Raw genomic sequence first — 16,603 nt, forward strand, 5'->3', positions numbered from 1 at the left:
TCACACTATGGTCACTGCTCCCCAGTGGTTCTACAATTCTGACACATTGCACCAGGTCCTGGGCAGCACTCAGAATTAAGTCCAAGGTCGCCATCTCCCTGGTTGGATCCACAACTAACTGTTCTAAAGCACAGTCATTTAGCATGTCTAGAAATTTGGCCTCTCTTTCATTACCGGAATGTGAATTTACCCAGTCTGTGTGTGAGTAGTTGAAGTCATCCATTATTACCACCCTGTCTCTCTTTGATGCCTCTCTTATTTGCTTCTCCAACTCCAAGTCACTCTCAGCATTTTGATCCGGAGGGCAATAGCACACCCCTAGCAACACATTTGCTTTCAGTCCGTGTACTATTACCCATAATGATTATGTGGAGGACTCCGGTCCACCTAGGTTTTCTAGCTTGTTAGAATCGATCCCTTCTTTGATATACAGTGCCACTCCTCCCCCAATCCTCCCCTTCCTCTCCCTTCTATAAAGTTTATATCCAGGAATAACAGTGTCACAGTGGTTCTCACCATTCCACCAGGTTTCTGTTCAACTCACTATATCTATGTTTTCATTAGTAACCAAGCACTCCAGCTCACCCATCTTCTCTCGGAGGCTTCTTGCATTGGTATACTCATACAGACACCTATTTGTCAAGACCCTTACCTGGTGTTGGCATGTGCTAGCTCCCTTATCATCATTTGGCCTTTTTAGCCAGCTGACCTGTGTTTCCTTCTGCTCAACTCCTGGCTCTACTCTGTTCCCTTCTGGTTTATCCGAAATGTGTGCACCCTCAACTTGGAGACACTTAAACCCATAAATAGCTATCAACTCGCTCACACATGAAAGAACAAAATTTAAAAACTCTTTTTTGCTCAGTTTGAGTTTAACATTATCATCATCCTCTCTGATTAGACCAAAATCCTTAGTAAACACTACAGCTTTGAAAACGACTCCAAAAGAAGAAAATGCATTCCATGCAGTGTACCCTCTAACAGGGATTCCCAGATGTTGTTGACTACAACTCCCAGAATTCCTAACTGTAATGGCTTTTGCTTGGGGATTATGGGAGTTGTAGTCAATAACATCTGGGAATCCCTGTTAGAGAAAACACTGATTCCATGTTATAAATACATTTCCAAAGATTGTACTGATTGTGAATTCTGGCACAGTACTTATTTATTTATTCATTCATTCATTCGATTTTTATACCGCCCTTCCGAAATGGCTCAGGGCGGTTTACAATTAAAAACAGAAATCATTAAAAACAATTAAAACAGAAATACAAATATGAACACCAATTTTAAAACATCTTTAAAAACAATTAAACTATCAGAACAATTAAAACCCTGAAAACCAGGTTAACATTAAAACAATTAAAACTAATTAAAAACCCTGAAAGGCCAGGCCAAACAGATGGGTTTTAAGGGCTCTCTTGAAGGTCAGTAAGGAATTAAGATTACAAATTTCTGCTGGTAGTGCATTCCACAGCCAGGGAGCAGCTACAGAGAAGGCCCGACTCTGAGTCGCCACCAAACGAACCAGTGGTAACTGGAGACGGACCTCCTCAGATGACCTTAATGTGCGGTGGGGATCATGTAAAAGAAGATCATCTTAAATGTTTATTTACTGGTGACAGTTATTTTAGGATCACAAATTGACTGAATAATATAGTTTTAGCATTTAAATGTGTAAGTCATATAGTAGCTTAGAGTCAAGTACACTAAGTAAATATTTAGAAAATTGATGCAGTAATCACAAAGCAGGTCTAATGGGATTCTAGCAGAGTACATGGTCACTCAATTAGTCCCACAAAGACTGTTAAAGTAGGTTAATGTAAAGAAGTTCAGTGTTTTGCTGTTCTTCTATCAATGTGTCATTTTGTAGTAATGTTCTCACTAGTTCTGCTAGAAACATATAGAAGACTATACAAGAGGAATAGGAAGTAGTCTTAAGAAATCAGTATACCCTATCCTCTACATTAACAGACGTGGTTTAAAAACAAGCCAAGACTCCCATTAATATATATAAGCATCCAAAGAAACTTTAAAACCATTATTATAGGTAGTACGTACCTCTCAATCCATGACATATTTACTCATTTCAACAGTCAATTAAGTGCTCCCAAGAGAAAAGCAATTTGCTTAGCAGCATACAAAAAAGGTCACTTCAGTCATCACACCAAATCATACTTTAAAATCTTAACTGTGCTTTAAAGTGCAATTGTATGTTCAGTTCACACCAGCTGGACCCATTTAGGAAGTGGTGTAAGCCTCCTGTGTCAGTGATGTTACACTGACAGAGTTTTGCCAGCATACTTCAGGGATATTAATGCAATGATTATTCTGACACATCCCCACTGCCAATGGAGGGGCCGAAAACTGAGGATATCAAGGACATGTTGGAGAAGGAGTGTGCTTAGTCTGAAACCTAAACTCCTTCAGATAACATTCCTGGCCCCAACACCAACATAATGTTACACAGAAATAAGAGCTATTATAAGTCCACTGAACTAAACATATTACTAGTCTCTGGTAGGTGACATTGAGTGGAGAAGGTTTTCCCGCATTGTTGGTTAAGAGGAGAATTACAGAGAAAAATTATCAAAAGAGATAGCGATAAATTTAAAAATGAAGAGGCGGGGGGAGAGTTTGGTTAGAGCAAGAGAGAGAGAAACTTGTATAAGAAGCAGTTACAGTGAGGGAAATAAGTATTTGATCCCCTGCTGATTTTGTCCGTTTGCCCTCTGACACAGAAATGACCAGGCTATAATTGGAATGGTAGGTTTATTGTAGCTGTGAGAGACAGAATAACAACAAACAAACCCTCAAAAGCCCAGTGCCCAAAAGTCAGCGATGGATTTGCATTGTAGTGAGGGGGGAAAGTATTTGATCCCCTATCAACCAGTAAGATTTCAGGCTCCCAGGTGTCTTTTCACTATATGCAGGTAACGAGCTGAGATGAGGAACACCCTCTGTAAGGGAGTGCTCCTAATCCCAGCTTGTTACAGTACCTGTATAAAAGACACCTGTCCATAGAAGCAAGCAATCACTCAGCTTCCAAACTCACCACCACGCCCAAGACCAAAGAGCTGTCGAAGGATGTCAGGGACAAGGTTGTAGACCTGCACAAGGCTGGACTGGGCTACAAGACTATTGCCAAGCAGCTTGGTGAGAAGGTGACTACAGTTGGCACGATAACTCGCAAATGGAAGAAACACAAAATAACTGTCAATCTCCCTCGGTCTGGGGCTCCATGCAAGATCTCACCTCGTGGAGTTGCAATGATCATGAGAACGGTGACAAAGCAGCCCAGAACTACACGGGGGGAACTTGTCAATGATCTCGGGGCAGCTGGAACCATAGTCACCAAGAAAACAATTGGTAACACACTACGCCGTGAAGGACTGAAATCTTGCAGTGCCCGCAAGGTCCCCCTGCTCAAGGCAGCACATGTACAGGCCTGTCTGCAGTTTGCCAATGCACATCTGAATGATCCAGAGGAGAACTGGGCGAAAGTGTTGTGGTCAGATGAGAACAAAATCGAGCTATTTTGGCATCAACTCAACTCACCATGTGTGGAGGAGGAGGAATGCTGCCTATGAGCCCAAGAACACCATCCCCACCGTCAAACATGGAGGTGGACACATTATGCTTTGGGGGTGTTTTTCTGCTAAGGGGACAGGACACCTTCACCGCATTGAAGGGATGATGGACGGGACCATGTACTGTCAGATCTTGGGTGAGCACCTCCTTCCCTCAGCCAGGGCTTTGAGAATGGGTCGTGGATAGGTATTCCAGCATGACAATGACCCAAAACACACAGCCAAGGCAACAAAGGAGTGGCTCAAGAAGAAGCACATGAAGGTCCTGGAGTGGCCCAGCCAGTCTCCAGACCTTAATCCCATAGAAAATCTGTGGAGGGAGCTGAAGGTTCGGGTTGCCAAACATCAGCCTCGAAACGTTTCTGACTTGGAGAGGATCTGCAAAGAGGAATGGGACAACATCCCTCCTGGGTTGTGTGCAAACCTGGTGGCCAACTACAAGAAACGTCTGACCTCTGTGATTGCCAACAAGGGTTTTGCCACCAAGTACTAAGACATCTTTTGTGAAGGGATCGAATACTTATTTCCCTCACTACAATACAAATCCATCGCTGACTTTTGGGCACTGGGCTTTTGAGGGTTTGTTTGTTGTTATTCTGTCTCTCACAGCTACGATAAACCTACCATTCCAATTATAGCCTGGTCATTTCTGTGTCAGAGGGCAAACGGACAAAATCAGCAGGGGATCAAATACTTATTTCCCTCACTGTACTTTATCCACAGAAAACTGACCAAGAGTCTGAGGAGAAACAAAAGGAAGGACAGAGAAGATGCTTGGAAAATTAATTGAATTTCCAATCATCTAAAAGATAGAAAAGGCACCAGAAGTAAAAAAGCAAGAATGAGTACACTTAGAAAAATAGGCCAGCTTAGCAGAAGATAAAGCATAAATCTGAAATGAATACAATCAAAATGCACACAATATCCATATTCAGAAGCATGAGAACAGGCACTAAAGACAATGAAGGAAACGAGCTGAGTTGTGAAGGAAAATCCTGACAAGAATAGGAAAAAGATCACTATGGAAGAGCAACAGCAGTAGTCCTTGGGTGGGGGAACAAGACCTAATAAGATCCAAGAAAGGACTAATCTGAAAAGAAAAGCGATCTGTGCCGAGTGATAAACACAAAAATAAGTTGTCCTAACAGGAGGAGAAGATGGAGAAGAAAGCAGTTCAGAGTAAAAGAAATAGATCAAGAGTATGTTTGAAAAGGAGCAGTGATAGAAACAGAAAATCTGAAATAACTAAGCAGAGAAGAGAACTGAGGGTCAGAAACTAAATCAAATTAATAATAAAATCATCCAAAATAACTGGGAGAAAAGGGTAGTAATAAGAAAAAAGCCAGGTGTTAAAGTCATTAAAGAAAAGTAAGGGAGACCATAAATAGCACCAAGCAAGAGAGGAAATGAGTCCTTGGCAAATTGAGACAAGCTACGAAGAACTAAAAGGGACTTTGCTCAGAGAACCATGCTGATATTTACCCTGCCTCACCTACTTTCTACAACTCTTGGTTATGTTCAGGGACGTATATTTTTAGAAAGTTTGCAAATCAAAGACAAATACAATCTCAGCATGCCAGAATCAAATAAAAAGACTACCGAGTTGAATATACATTTCCCATAATCCTAGAGTACAGGAGATGCTTTAATCTGTCCTATAAACACACATCTAAAAAATTAACTTAGCAACATTTGAGTCCTTTGTCTATTTTTATCTACATTGACTAAAAACTATTAACTGTCAATATAATACTGCATGTTACTGGTCCTTTTCCTTTTGTATATCTTTTTAAAAGAATGGCTCCTGATTGTATTCTTATGTTAAGTTTTTTTTTAAATTGAGAACAGTGACATAATTTCATTAGTCAACACAAATTGTAGCTCCCCCAAATATACATTTGACAGGAAAATAATTTCTGTGCATATAGCTGAAGAATATTGCAAAGTTACTCTTGAATCTGGTAACTTTTGTTGATTTAAAAGTACGTTTGTAGGACTGCAACTTTCTAATAAATCTTCTGGATTTATTAGATTAACCTTATGTTCTAGTTGATGGATGCATTAAATTGCATATATTTTCATATGAAAAAATGTAGTTCTAAAAAAAACTTGTTTTATTTTTAGCAGATGCACTTCTGCTGCAGCATGTATCACTGATTCTTTGTCATTCTCTGTTCTCTCAAGAAGGAATGCTTATTAGGATGGCACTTGCTATCTGCAGTTTAAACCATGTATATTGTAACCTTCAGGATAAGTCCTCCCAGTGCAGTTAGCAGCAGGCAAGACAAAACAAATAAAATCACAGGATAAAACAATAAAAGCAGAATAACTTTTACAAGTTTTTGTACTGAAAAATAACTGTAATTCTATATCTAGCAGCCAATTAATTAGGAGCAGTTTTGTTAATTTGTTAATCTAACCAATTAATTTGCAGCCTTAATTTTTTGTTACATGCAATTTAGACAGAAAATAAGTAAGTCTGGGGTGAGAGAAATGTCAGAATAGAGATACCATCCTGAACAATTTGCTCCCACACAATGTGTCATATTGCACTGCACTAAAATATGATAAAGGCTTGCAGGATTTGGCTCCTTATAAGATGTATACAAAATGAATTACACATTTGTAATTACTCTGTCCAGTATAGTAGCTCATAAGAAACTCTAAGAAATGCAGCTTCTTCAAACAGTTACTAAATTATTTTTTCCCTGAGATGCCAACTCTGCATCACTGGGCAGAGACTACTATTGTAAGAGTTAAATAGTAGTCAGCCTTGGGAACATGCTTTTGATCTTTGCAGCTCTTCTCCTCCCTTGAAGAGTTTTCCTCCTCAAATACAGTTAACATTGGATAATTTTAACAGCAGCTAGCCGGCACCAAAGTGGGCCCTGCTATTTCAGCTCCTGGGTTAAAACCCTGGTTAGGCTTAACTGTGGTAAACAATGATATGAAAATGCTGCTTAACTCTGGCTAAGGAGAACTTGTTCCAGAGAACAAGCGTGTCACTTCCTCAATCTCTTAATGAAGTTAGGGAGAGAGTGTTACACCTAGCAGGGAGCCATGCAAAACTACATGGGAAAAAATCATGCATGTGTTTCCTCAACTCCAATTCATTCCTATGGAGATTGTGTGCAATTCCCAGTAATCATACCCTACACCACAGTTTCTCAACCGCCGGTCCCCGGACCACTGCCGATCCCCAGGGGGTTGAGTGCCAGTCCATGCAAGTCCTTTAACACCCCCTCCTTTTCAAGCATGCCAGTCCTTTAACACCCTGGAGATTAGCTCCCTGGAGCTAATCTTTAACCAGGCAGCCTTCGCTGCAGGGCTCTGTCTTCCTCCAGAGTCCCAGACAGCCTTTTCTCACTCCCAGCTAATCTCTCCAGTCTCTTTGATGAGAGGAGATAGCGAGAGCGAGTGACGTCACCGGTATGCAGCCGGTGAAACACACGAGGCAGGTAGCAGGGCGAGTGAGAGGGAGTGCTTGGCTTGGCTGGAGTGCTGCATGCATAAACTCTGTTCTGAACTTCTGCATGCATAAACTCTGTTCTGAACTACTACAGAGGAGGAACAGAGGAAGGCAGGCAGGCAAAAGATAAGAAAACAAACAAAAGTAAGCAACAGTGCTGATCAAATGAAAAAAGAAGGGAAAGATAAGAAGAATGAAAGGGGTGGGGGTGAGGGGCGGGCTGATCATGTACTGACTCAACAAAAGGGGATGAAGATCAAATAAAATGGGATTTTTAAAAGCAAGCATACAGGAGAGAACAAGTACAATCTGTGTGAACTGAGAAATAAAATGTGGGGGGGGATGAGGGAGATGAAGAAAGGGATGGCTAGGGTGAGCTACTGACTTACCAAAAAGGGGATGAAACTAACATAAACTGGGATTTTTAAAAGCAAACATGCAGGCAGGAGAGAGAACTAGTGCAATGTGTGTGAACTGAGAAAACCAGTGGAAAAAAGAGATCACGAGAAAGGGGATGGAGTGGGGGCTGGGTGTAGCAAGGTATGAAATGGTGAATAGAGGAGAGAGAAGGAGGGAAAGAAGGATGACGAAGAGACCCACTAAAAGTCTTCCCACTCATGTGTGAGTACATAGTACTCCCCCCCTCCCTTAAACCTCTGCCTAAAAATCATTACAGTTGTAAAAACCTGGATATATATGAATGTGTGGTGTGAAGGGTTAAATCTCCCACCCCATTCCCTGTGGTTTACTTTCCTAATGTGGATGCCATATTGATGTGTAAAGTTCATTACCATAACATTACCTTTTCAAGGTAATGAGTGTTTTAGTTCTGAGTGTACTGCTTGGAGGTTTTCTGGATGATGTTTGGTTACAGACTTCCAGTATGATATGAGATGTCATGTTTTAAGCTTCCCATCAATTAAGTTGATAAGCTGGTTTTATGGTAGCAAACATACATTGTCCCATTTGCTAAGGAGAGCAAGGGCAGTGATTACCAAATGAAGAGAGGAGGAAAGCTGGAGGGGGAGTACTGTGTGTGTAAGAGAGAGTACTATTTTAAAGCAATATTAAATTACTATTTTTATGCATTTAAGAAGCAAGATATTATGTATACAGGAACTTGACACAAGTTCCTGCCTGCATGTTTATATTCAAAATAGATAGATGAGGAGTAAGAAAAGACAGAATTGGAAGAATGGAGTTTAAGGTTGCAACCTATTTTTAAAATATGGTAATGTTAAATCTGGACTGGACAAATCTCAGGTGCCAGGGAGCCATGATGTCTCATCCTTTCCTCCCTCCCCCTTTTGAGCCAGAACTTCAAAAGTTAAATATTGATTAAATTCATTTTCATTAATTTCACTTTGATTTAATTGATTGATTAAGTGTTATTTTAATAATCAGCACCCTAAAAATTGACCTCGGCCCCCATGAGCCAAGTCACGGTCAGTTTTGGCCCATCAGGACATTTGAGTGGTGAACGCCTGTACTAATAGATAAACTTGAAACCCCTTTGCTAACTGCTGGTCTGGGACTAGAAACTGCACACAAAAAATGTAGTGGTCCTTGAAACTCTGCATGACGAATTTAGCGGTCCTTGACTCCAAAAAGGTTGAGAAACACTGCCCTACACTACAGCCTCCAACAACAGGCATTCTGAATAAAACCAGTTACTTGCACATATCTAAACCTATAGAAAACTAATAAAACATAGTACAGTATGAAGCCATTATTTAAGGCTTGTAACTGAATTTAGCTTTGAATTCTTACTGCAGAGAACAGGGCCTAAACATGTATCTCCAACTGCTATATTTGCCAACAACAGTTCCAGGTTAGTTGAAAATGAAGTATTCTTCCCTTACAAATAACTCATATTGCACTAAAATTAACACAAGTCCAAGAATTGCCTTACCTAGATGTCTGTAATGACGATTATGAGCTTGCAGCAAAATCTTTACTCGATCCAATGGTGCAATGGTTGTTTTGGCACAGCATCCTGCAACACCTTTCAAACAGACATAAATACTGTTTACTAGCTGCCAAACACAGCCATGTCAAACATTCAGAAGTTATTTTTAAAAACCTTATCTTTTCAAAATTCAGAGCACACCTGGTAAACATGACTCCCCATGCTCAGGGGTTGTGATCTTTGCTGATAAAGCAGTCCGTACTCAGAATCTCCAATAAAGCAGAATATACAATCTGGAAAGGCTTAAGCACACAGAAATTTTTAAAAGTATTTTAAAAGCATCAGCCAGGGCAGGGTGCTATGGAACCATCTCCAACAGTTTTAAAAATAAAATTTTAAGATGCTGGCCCTACAAAAGATCTAGAATACTAAGATAATATGCTGAGAAGTTCCTAGTTCAAGTCTCTCCTCAATAGGGTTATCAACTTTTCAAACCAACCTACTGCAAGCCACAAGTCCCTCTGACTCAGTACATCAGCCTCCATTTGTAACACAAGGATAAAACATTGCCTGTCTTTCATAACAGTTGCAAAAATTATTGTGATAACGAATGTGAACACTCAACTGAGGTACCATATACATATTTATGACTACATTTCATTACTAAATGGGACAGAAGTCTCTTAAAATCACTAAGAGAAGTGTGCCAAAGTTTAAATTAACAAAGATTGTAAAATAGGAACTTTTCTTAAGTTATGGTTGTGGGTAGTTTGACTAGAGAAACAGAAATCAGATGACATTTAACATCACAACATTTAATATTACATGCTCTCTAGGCCCAACAACTGCTACTTTTGCTTCAGGCAAAACCTGAGGTCTCCTGTATAGGAGACCTCATAATCTTACAGTTCCAAAGACTTTGTGAGAACTTTGAGTCACTATCAATGACTCAAAGTTCAATGTCCTGTTCACCTTTTTTTTTTTTACTACTGTACATACATTTATTATTATTAATTGAATTTATATACTGCCAAGTATAGAAGTCTCTACGCGGTGTACAAAATTATTTGAGTAATCAGCTATAAATGTTGGATTTAAACAGGCAGCATTTAAGCTGAAAAGGCAGCATCTATCTATATATTTAATATGCTTAGCCGGCATGCGTGTCCTGGATTTGGCGGCAGAACTCTCAAGAGAATTCCTGACATTGGGCAAGAATTCGGGGGGGGGGATGGTGGCGGAGGGCCGCAAAACGGCCTGAAGAGGCAGTCTTGGCTGGCTGCGGTGGCGGGACAACCTGGCCTGGCCAGGCCAGGCCGTCCTGGGTAAGGGGGAGGAGGAGGTGGCAGCAAAGCCCAGCCTGTCCACTGGGTGTGGGAGGCGGAGGTGGCGAGATGGCAGGCCTGGCCGTCCCAAGTAAGGGAGGTGGCGGCGGCGGAAAAGCCCAGGGAAACAGCAGAGAGACTGGAAAGGGGGCAAGTGGAAAAGAGAGGGAGGGGCAGGAGGGAGGGGAGAACAGCCGGCACCAAATAGCGCACATATGCTCTGTGCGGGTTGGCTAGTTTAATTTAATGCTCTTTTATAATCCAATATATCCTCTTGCTTTTGCGTTGAGGGGTATTGTACAATGTAGATGAACTTGCATGTCTTCTATAGTTTCCAGCAATTGCCTCCATTTTTGTAAGGGTTTTTGCCTCATGTGCAAGCTTAAAGCTTCTTGGCAGCTTAAGACAGCAAAGAGTTTTGTGGGACCTTAAGGACTGTTTTTGTTACAACAGAATCTTGGTCTGTGATTTATCAACCAGTCAGCTCTTAAAAGGTTATTTTCTCTGAGTCAAGTACATCTTTCACTACAACAAGGTCCAGTTTCCAGGAAGAAATCATACCAAATAGGTAACTCAGTCAAAACTGCTACCATGCCACAGGTCCTTATGTCGGATTTGTACAATATCCCTCAACACTGCAACAAGAGGATATATTGGACTATCAAATAGCATGCAAATTATGATGCAATATTAGGCTCTTAATTCTTCCCCTATTATTTTACACCTGTCATTTGAATACAGTTTGAACTGCCTTTCCACATCAGCTAATATTCTTACGGTAGATCATTCAAAATTTGGGGGCAGAGGGGTGGAGTTGGCTGTACCCTAGCTCAAGGAACTTCACTATTTTTCAAGCAGGGGCCACTCTTACAAAGCATCTTCAGGGTGAGAGGCATTTCCCACTGTGCCGACCTCCACACAGCACTGCACTTTTCTCAGAGCTGAGAAAGCCCTTTAGGAGAGGTGGAGCCTCTCCTAAGCACTCTAGAAGGAAAGCACTGGGAAGGATTACACTTCCCAGCACTTTGTGCAAACATTCCATGATAGTGAAAGTAAAGTAAAGTGTGCCCTCAAGTCAATTTCGACTCCTGGCACCCACAGAGCCCTGTGGTTGTCTTTGGTAGAATGCAGGAGGCAAATACCATTTAGTTCAGGGGTTCCTCCTATGTAAATAGGATTCTTTCTTACGACAGGGTGAGGATAAAGGAATGTGTGTCGAGTTCTTAAGAAACAGGTGCTGCCTTCAAGGCTTGACTACTCTCTAAGAATCTGTTCCACGATGGGGATAGAGAAGTTTCCCAAATCCGTCAATGACTCGAGCAGTTTGGGTCCGCTTTTAGCAAAAAGTCGGACAAAACAGAAAGGGCACAAGGAGGCCCTCTGACAAGCGAGGGCGTAACGCCGCAGCTCGTTTCCAGGTGTGGGGGGTGTCTTACAGCGCAAGGGGGCGCGGGCAAGTGCCAAGCCAACGCAGTACGAAGAACTCCCCGGTTTTGAATCCATCTCAAAGGCAGAGCCGAAAAAGCACTGCCAGTCGGGGGGCGGGGGCGGGCGGCTATCACAACAACACACACAGCCCAGCAGCAGCTCCAGTGGGCAGAGAGAAAGAGGCAGGCAGGCTTCCCCCCTGAGTGAGTGAGTGACTCTCTCTCTTTCTCTCTGGCCAACCCAATTGCCGCCTTTTCAGCTACAGAGGAAAGAATGTTCTTTAGGTACCTCCCGCTACGAAAGAGCGAAGCCAGTAGAAGTCCCTTCGCGCTGGGGAGGAGGGTAGCCGGGCGCTGGGGCCCGCCGCCGCCGTCGCCTCGCTGGCCATAGGGCCGAGAGCAGCAGGATTTCTCGGAAGCGCAGGAGGAAGAGGAAGACGCGGCTTTAGCCAGCCCGTCGTGCCCAATGCCTCCTCCAGCACATGGTGCCCGGCTGGCTGGGCAGGCCGCGCCTCCGCCCCGCAAGGTTGAGAGGCGGAGCTCAGCGCGGAAACGCGGAGGAGAAAAGGGGAGGCCCTCCCTTACTTGGCCCGGGGCCGCCGCTGCCTCAGGCCTCCCTGGGAGGAAACTGCTTCCAGGCGGAGGGGAGAGTGAGTCTCCCCGCTCTGGGCCATCGCTGTGTCTGGCCCTGCTGAGCCGCCACCGCCGCCCAGACACTGCGGGCAGGCCCGCCGAGCTCGCTGATAGCGTCAGAAACTAGCGGGGAGGCTTGCTCTGCCGCCGGGGGCGGCTGCATGTCTCCTCCCACCGCCGCTTCGCTGGAGCGCACCACCAGGCCAACCCATTGCGAGGAGGCCCTGTGTGGTCTTGCTGCTGCTGAAGAGTCTTGTGTCTCTCCACTTCCCTTTTTGTCTCGCCTCCTTTTTGTTTCTTGGGCGGCATGACCTTTTAAAAGCTGCATGGCCGTGTGAAGGGCGTTTCGTGGCGGAAAGCGACACGAAACCATTCTTCTCATAGCGGGGGAGGGAATGGAAAGCAGCAAATTACCCCTCAGTCACCATCCTCCCCCTTCTTCGTGTCCCTCCCTATTGTCTTGTTAACATTTTGTTTTCCCAGATTTTTTTAGTGTGAGGGATTATAGGTCATCATTTTGGAGAGGAGAGCTGGTCTTGTGGTAGCAAGCATGACTTGTCCCCATAGCTGAGCAGGGTCTGTCCTGGTTGCATCTGAATGGGAGACTTGATGTGTGAGCACTGCAAGATATTCCCCTCAGGGGATGGAACTGCTCTGGGAAGAGCAGAAGGTTTCAAGTTCCCTCCCTGGCTTCTCCAGGAGAGGGCTGAGAGAGATTCCTGCCTGCAGCCTTGGAGAAGCCACTGCCAGTCTGTGAAGACAATACTGAGCTAATTAGACCAATGGTCTGACTCAGTATATGGCAGCTTCCTATGTTCCTATGAAGGCACTTGGCCATGCCTCATTGAAAGATCCCTCTGTGGCACGTAGAGGTAAAGGTTAGATAGCTAAAAATAATAGGTGGGTAAATTAATACATCTGAGTTTGGTTTTAAGTGAAAAGGTTTGTAGGGCTACAGCCAGCCCTGGAACATATTATCTATTAAAATATAATGTCAAGTAACACTTTACACCCATATAGGTGTTTGCAGCATGTATGCAGTACTGGTTTTCCCTATGCAGAACATGTAATATGAGGGGAGAAGAGCATATACAAATCAGTAAACAATAACATCTTTACCCTGCCATTGAGTAACAGCTTGTTCCAACACAAATGTGGAATTATGGAGGTCAGCTTTCAGATCCAAGGTTTGTAATTTGCAGTCAGTTTTAAGTCCTCACTGTGATCTCTGATTTTATACATGATGCACTATAGGTAGGTACACAAAGTCACAAGTAGCCGTGGTCATCTATTAACAAAACTCCAAATACCAAAATAGAGTAATAAACTACCAAGCAAGCTTTCATGCTCTCCACTCCAGAAATCTCCTTCAGGCTAGATGCTAAGCAAAACAAAAATACATTTCCATATATGATGGAAATGCCCCAAGTCTGCAATTTGTAACAGTCGTAAGGCACAGTACAAGAGGTTCTTATGGTCTCAGTTACCGTGCTGAGATGGGAAGGGGCAAGCTGCGAAACCCACTGCCTATCACCAGATATAATGCTAAAAAGGGGATCAGATTGGACTCGGTGTCAATGTCTTTTAATGTTGCTGCTCAAGCCAACCAACTATTGCTCTGATTCTGGTTCTTCTCTTTCTTTCACCCAGTAGTGGCACCATTCCGGTATCTCCTCCACGCACTGCTGTGACAAGACTAGAGAGGGAAGGAAAATAACCAGCTGCCCAGCCATACAGAGTTCGGTTGTTTCACAACAAGACTTTTCTAGACTCTGTGTGTGTGGTGTGTTGAGGGTAAGGGGCATGTATGTGTTGAGGCTCAGGACAGCAAAAGAATTGCAGTTGAGAGGCTTTTCAGTTGGAGGACAGAATCTGCAGTTGAGCAGAGGAGTTTATAGCTGAGAAGAGGGCTCTGTCATTTCTCTTTAGGCACTTTTTTCCTTTGCCACAAAAAGGCTCGTGTTGGCAAATTGCATTTGGGAAGGGACGAACAGGGATGTTGGGGTTTGGCTTTGAGGCTGTTATATCCTTGGGCTGCTTTGACTAAAAAAAAATTAGCCCTGTTCATGTTTTTATTTCGTATCTGCATCCAGTCATCTGTACACATTTATGTTTGTGTGAATGATTTTACCTACCTTCATTTTAAACGTGCACCTGGGTCCGGGTCCATGCCCATCAAATGCATAGTATAACCCACTGCTGTGTTCAGCCTAAAATATGAATAGCTATATACCTGCATGCAGCTTCTCAATAGCATACCAATAAGCCCTGCCCCAACATGGACTGGCAGAGCGGCCTCATGCCATCACATTGTCCATGTTTACAGTGTTTGAAGAGGCAAACGCCAGAAGCATGATGGAGCTTATTTCCTTTATTGGAAGGCTGGGCACCTCAGACTTAAACAAATATCAGTTTAGACAAGTATTTGGAGCATAAGTTTAGGGGCCATTTGGATGAATAACCCCTACATATAATCAAGGAATGTGCCAGGAGGGGATTGAGATCCTAGAGGATCTTCACGTGTGTTGCCAGTGCATCTTCACATGTGCTAACAGTGGAACCTGGGCCTATGGGCCCCCCCTTGCAAAATAAGTATCCTCTCCCCACATACACACACGGTTTCATTAAGCATTCTTGAGCACACAAAACCCACTGCAATATATTAGTCCATCTATGCACATGGGAGAGAGCTTCCCATTGGCTAGGGCAGGCAGGGATAGATCCACACACCTTCTTGATAGGCAGACCACAGACCCACAAGTCTGGGCCAGAATGAATTGGGGGAGTGGAGGGAGACCACACAACCCCCAAAGAATCCATACAACTTGATTATCATTCACCACAAACCCACAGGTCTGGGACAGGGTGTATTTGCAAAACAAACAAACAAAATAACCCAATGGATTCACACAGATTCTTGATTATTCACAAACCAACTGGGACACAACATGTGTCCCTTGCTCTACAGTTCAAACACAGACCTAAATCACAAACCAGCTTGGACAAATAGTGCATTTGTTGGGGGTAGGGATTAAAACCACAACAAATGCCCTTTCCTTCATAGTTATCACAACAGACCTTCTGGATCACAAACGAACTTGAGCATAGTGCATTTATATTTTTGAAAACTGTTTATTCAGATGTTAAAATTTCCACTTTCACTAAGTGTGATGTACTCTATGGATAGAGATAACATTTTCTAACAGCTTTACTGCAGTAGGGGAGAATTCATTAAAGATGGGGATGATAATCTAAGGAGGGCATCAGATCCAGAGGTTTTGTAGTTTTCTCTCATGAAACAAGCCACTTATAGGAATTTTTCAAAGTGTATATTAAATATTAATATTAAAAACTAAAAAATTGACCAATCTGCTTCAAAGTCAATAAACAGAGTCCTCCCACCCTGCCCTACATCTATGCCAAGCCAGTCCAGGAGATCTAAAGGCTGGGCAGAAGAGTGGATTGCTTTAACCTTTTTTATGAAGGCAAAGGACAGATTCCAACTCATTGGGGTGGAATGATGGTCTGGGTGGATGGGTTCAGTTCCAGAGGTTTTTGTAATTTTCTGCCTTGAAACAAGCCACTCATGAGACTTTTTTGAAGTTTATTCCTCCCCTCCCAGAATGATTAAAAATCAAGAGATTGACCAATCTGCTTCAAATTATACATAAAGAGCCCTTTCACTCTGCCCTACATCTGTGCCCAATATCAAAGCCCTAGGCCAAGCCATTCAGGAATTATACAAATGAGGGGATAACCCACAGAAGACCCATAGTCCCATCCAAACACCATTGGGGCTTCATGGAGGATGGCTCTGAGGACAGGCAGGCACAGCATACCAAGGAGGCAGTGGCAGCAGAGCAGAAGAAATGCACAAGAGCAGGTTGCTCTGTCTCCTTTAGGCCACTCTCTGCTTTAGGCCTGCACTGGTGAGCTTGTTCCAGGAGGCAGACAGAGACCTCCACAAGCCCCACCCACACACTGAACAGCTGATCATCAGGTGTGGGGGGAGCAGCAGCAGCCTGCCTCCCTATACATGAAGAGTCCCCATATGGTCAGTGCCAGCTTGCCAGTGTGCAGACTCAAACAAAGCATCCTGCAGTGCTCTCACGCATGGCGGCATGAGGAGATATGAGCATATTATCATTTGAATCAGATCCTACTTCTATCACCACATTAACATTATTATGTGAGGTCAGTGGATTTTAAAAGGTAGATATTCTTTAGAGCTGTGTATTTATGAAGCAACT

The 16,603-nt window shown here is 43.2% G+C and overlaps 1 protein-coding gene and 1 long non-coding RNA gene across 5 annotated transcripts in view; one reads left to right on the forward strand and one right to left on the reverse strand.

Annotated features, from left to right (window-relative positions):
* SLC25A16 (solute carrier family 25 member 16) overlaps positions 1-12,919 on the reverse strand; it is a 42,338-nt gene extending 29,419 nt beyond the window's left edge. The window contains exons 1-2 of one of the 4 annotated variants that reach the window (XR_008318716.1): positions 12,010-12,913; positions 8,972-9,064 (exon numbers count right to left, since the gene is read on the reverse strand). Coding sequence is in view for 1 of the 4 variants with exons in the window: in XM_053305341.1 (XP_053161316.1) it covers positions 8,972-9,064; positions 12,010-12,109 (193 nt within the window). In the remaining 3 variants the exon portion in view is untranslated. Of the gene's footprint in view, positions 1-8,971; positions 9,065-9,169; positions 9,371-12,009 lie in introns of those variants that run through there. The other 3 variants (XR_008318715.1, XM_053305341.1, XM_053305342.1) reach the window with 3 other exon arrangements.
* LOC128349298 (uncharacterized) lies at positions 11,766-15,713 on the forward strand. The gene is made up of 3 exons (XR_008318717.1): positions 11,766-11,928; positions 13,374-13,540; positions 14,004-15,713. It is a non-coding gene; the product is annotated as an uncharacterized LOC128349298 (long non-coding RNA).
* Positions 15,714-16,603: the final 890 nt, after the last annotated feature.

The sequence above is a fragment of the Hemicordylus capensis genome, chromosome 3, assembly GCF_027244095.1.
Source record: "Hemicordylus capensis ecotype Gifberg chromosome 3, rHemCap1.1.pri, whole genome shotgun sequence".
Taxonomy (NCBI): Eukaryota; Metazoa; Chordata; class Lepidosauria; order Squamata; family Cordylidae; genus Hemicordylus; species Hemicordylus capensis.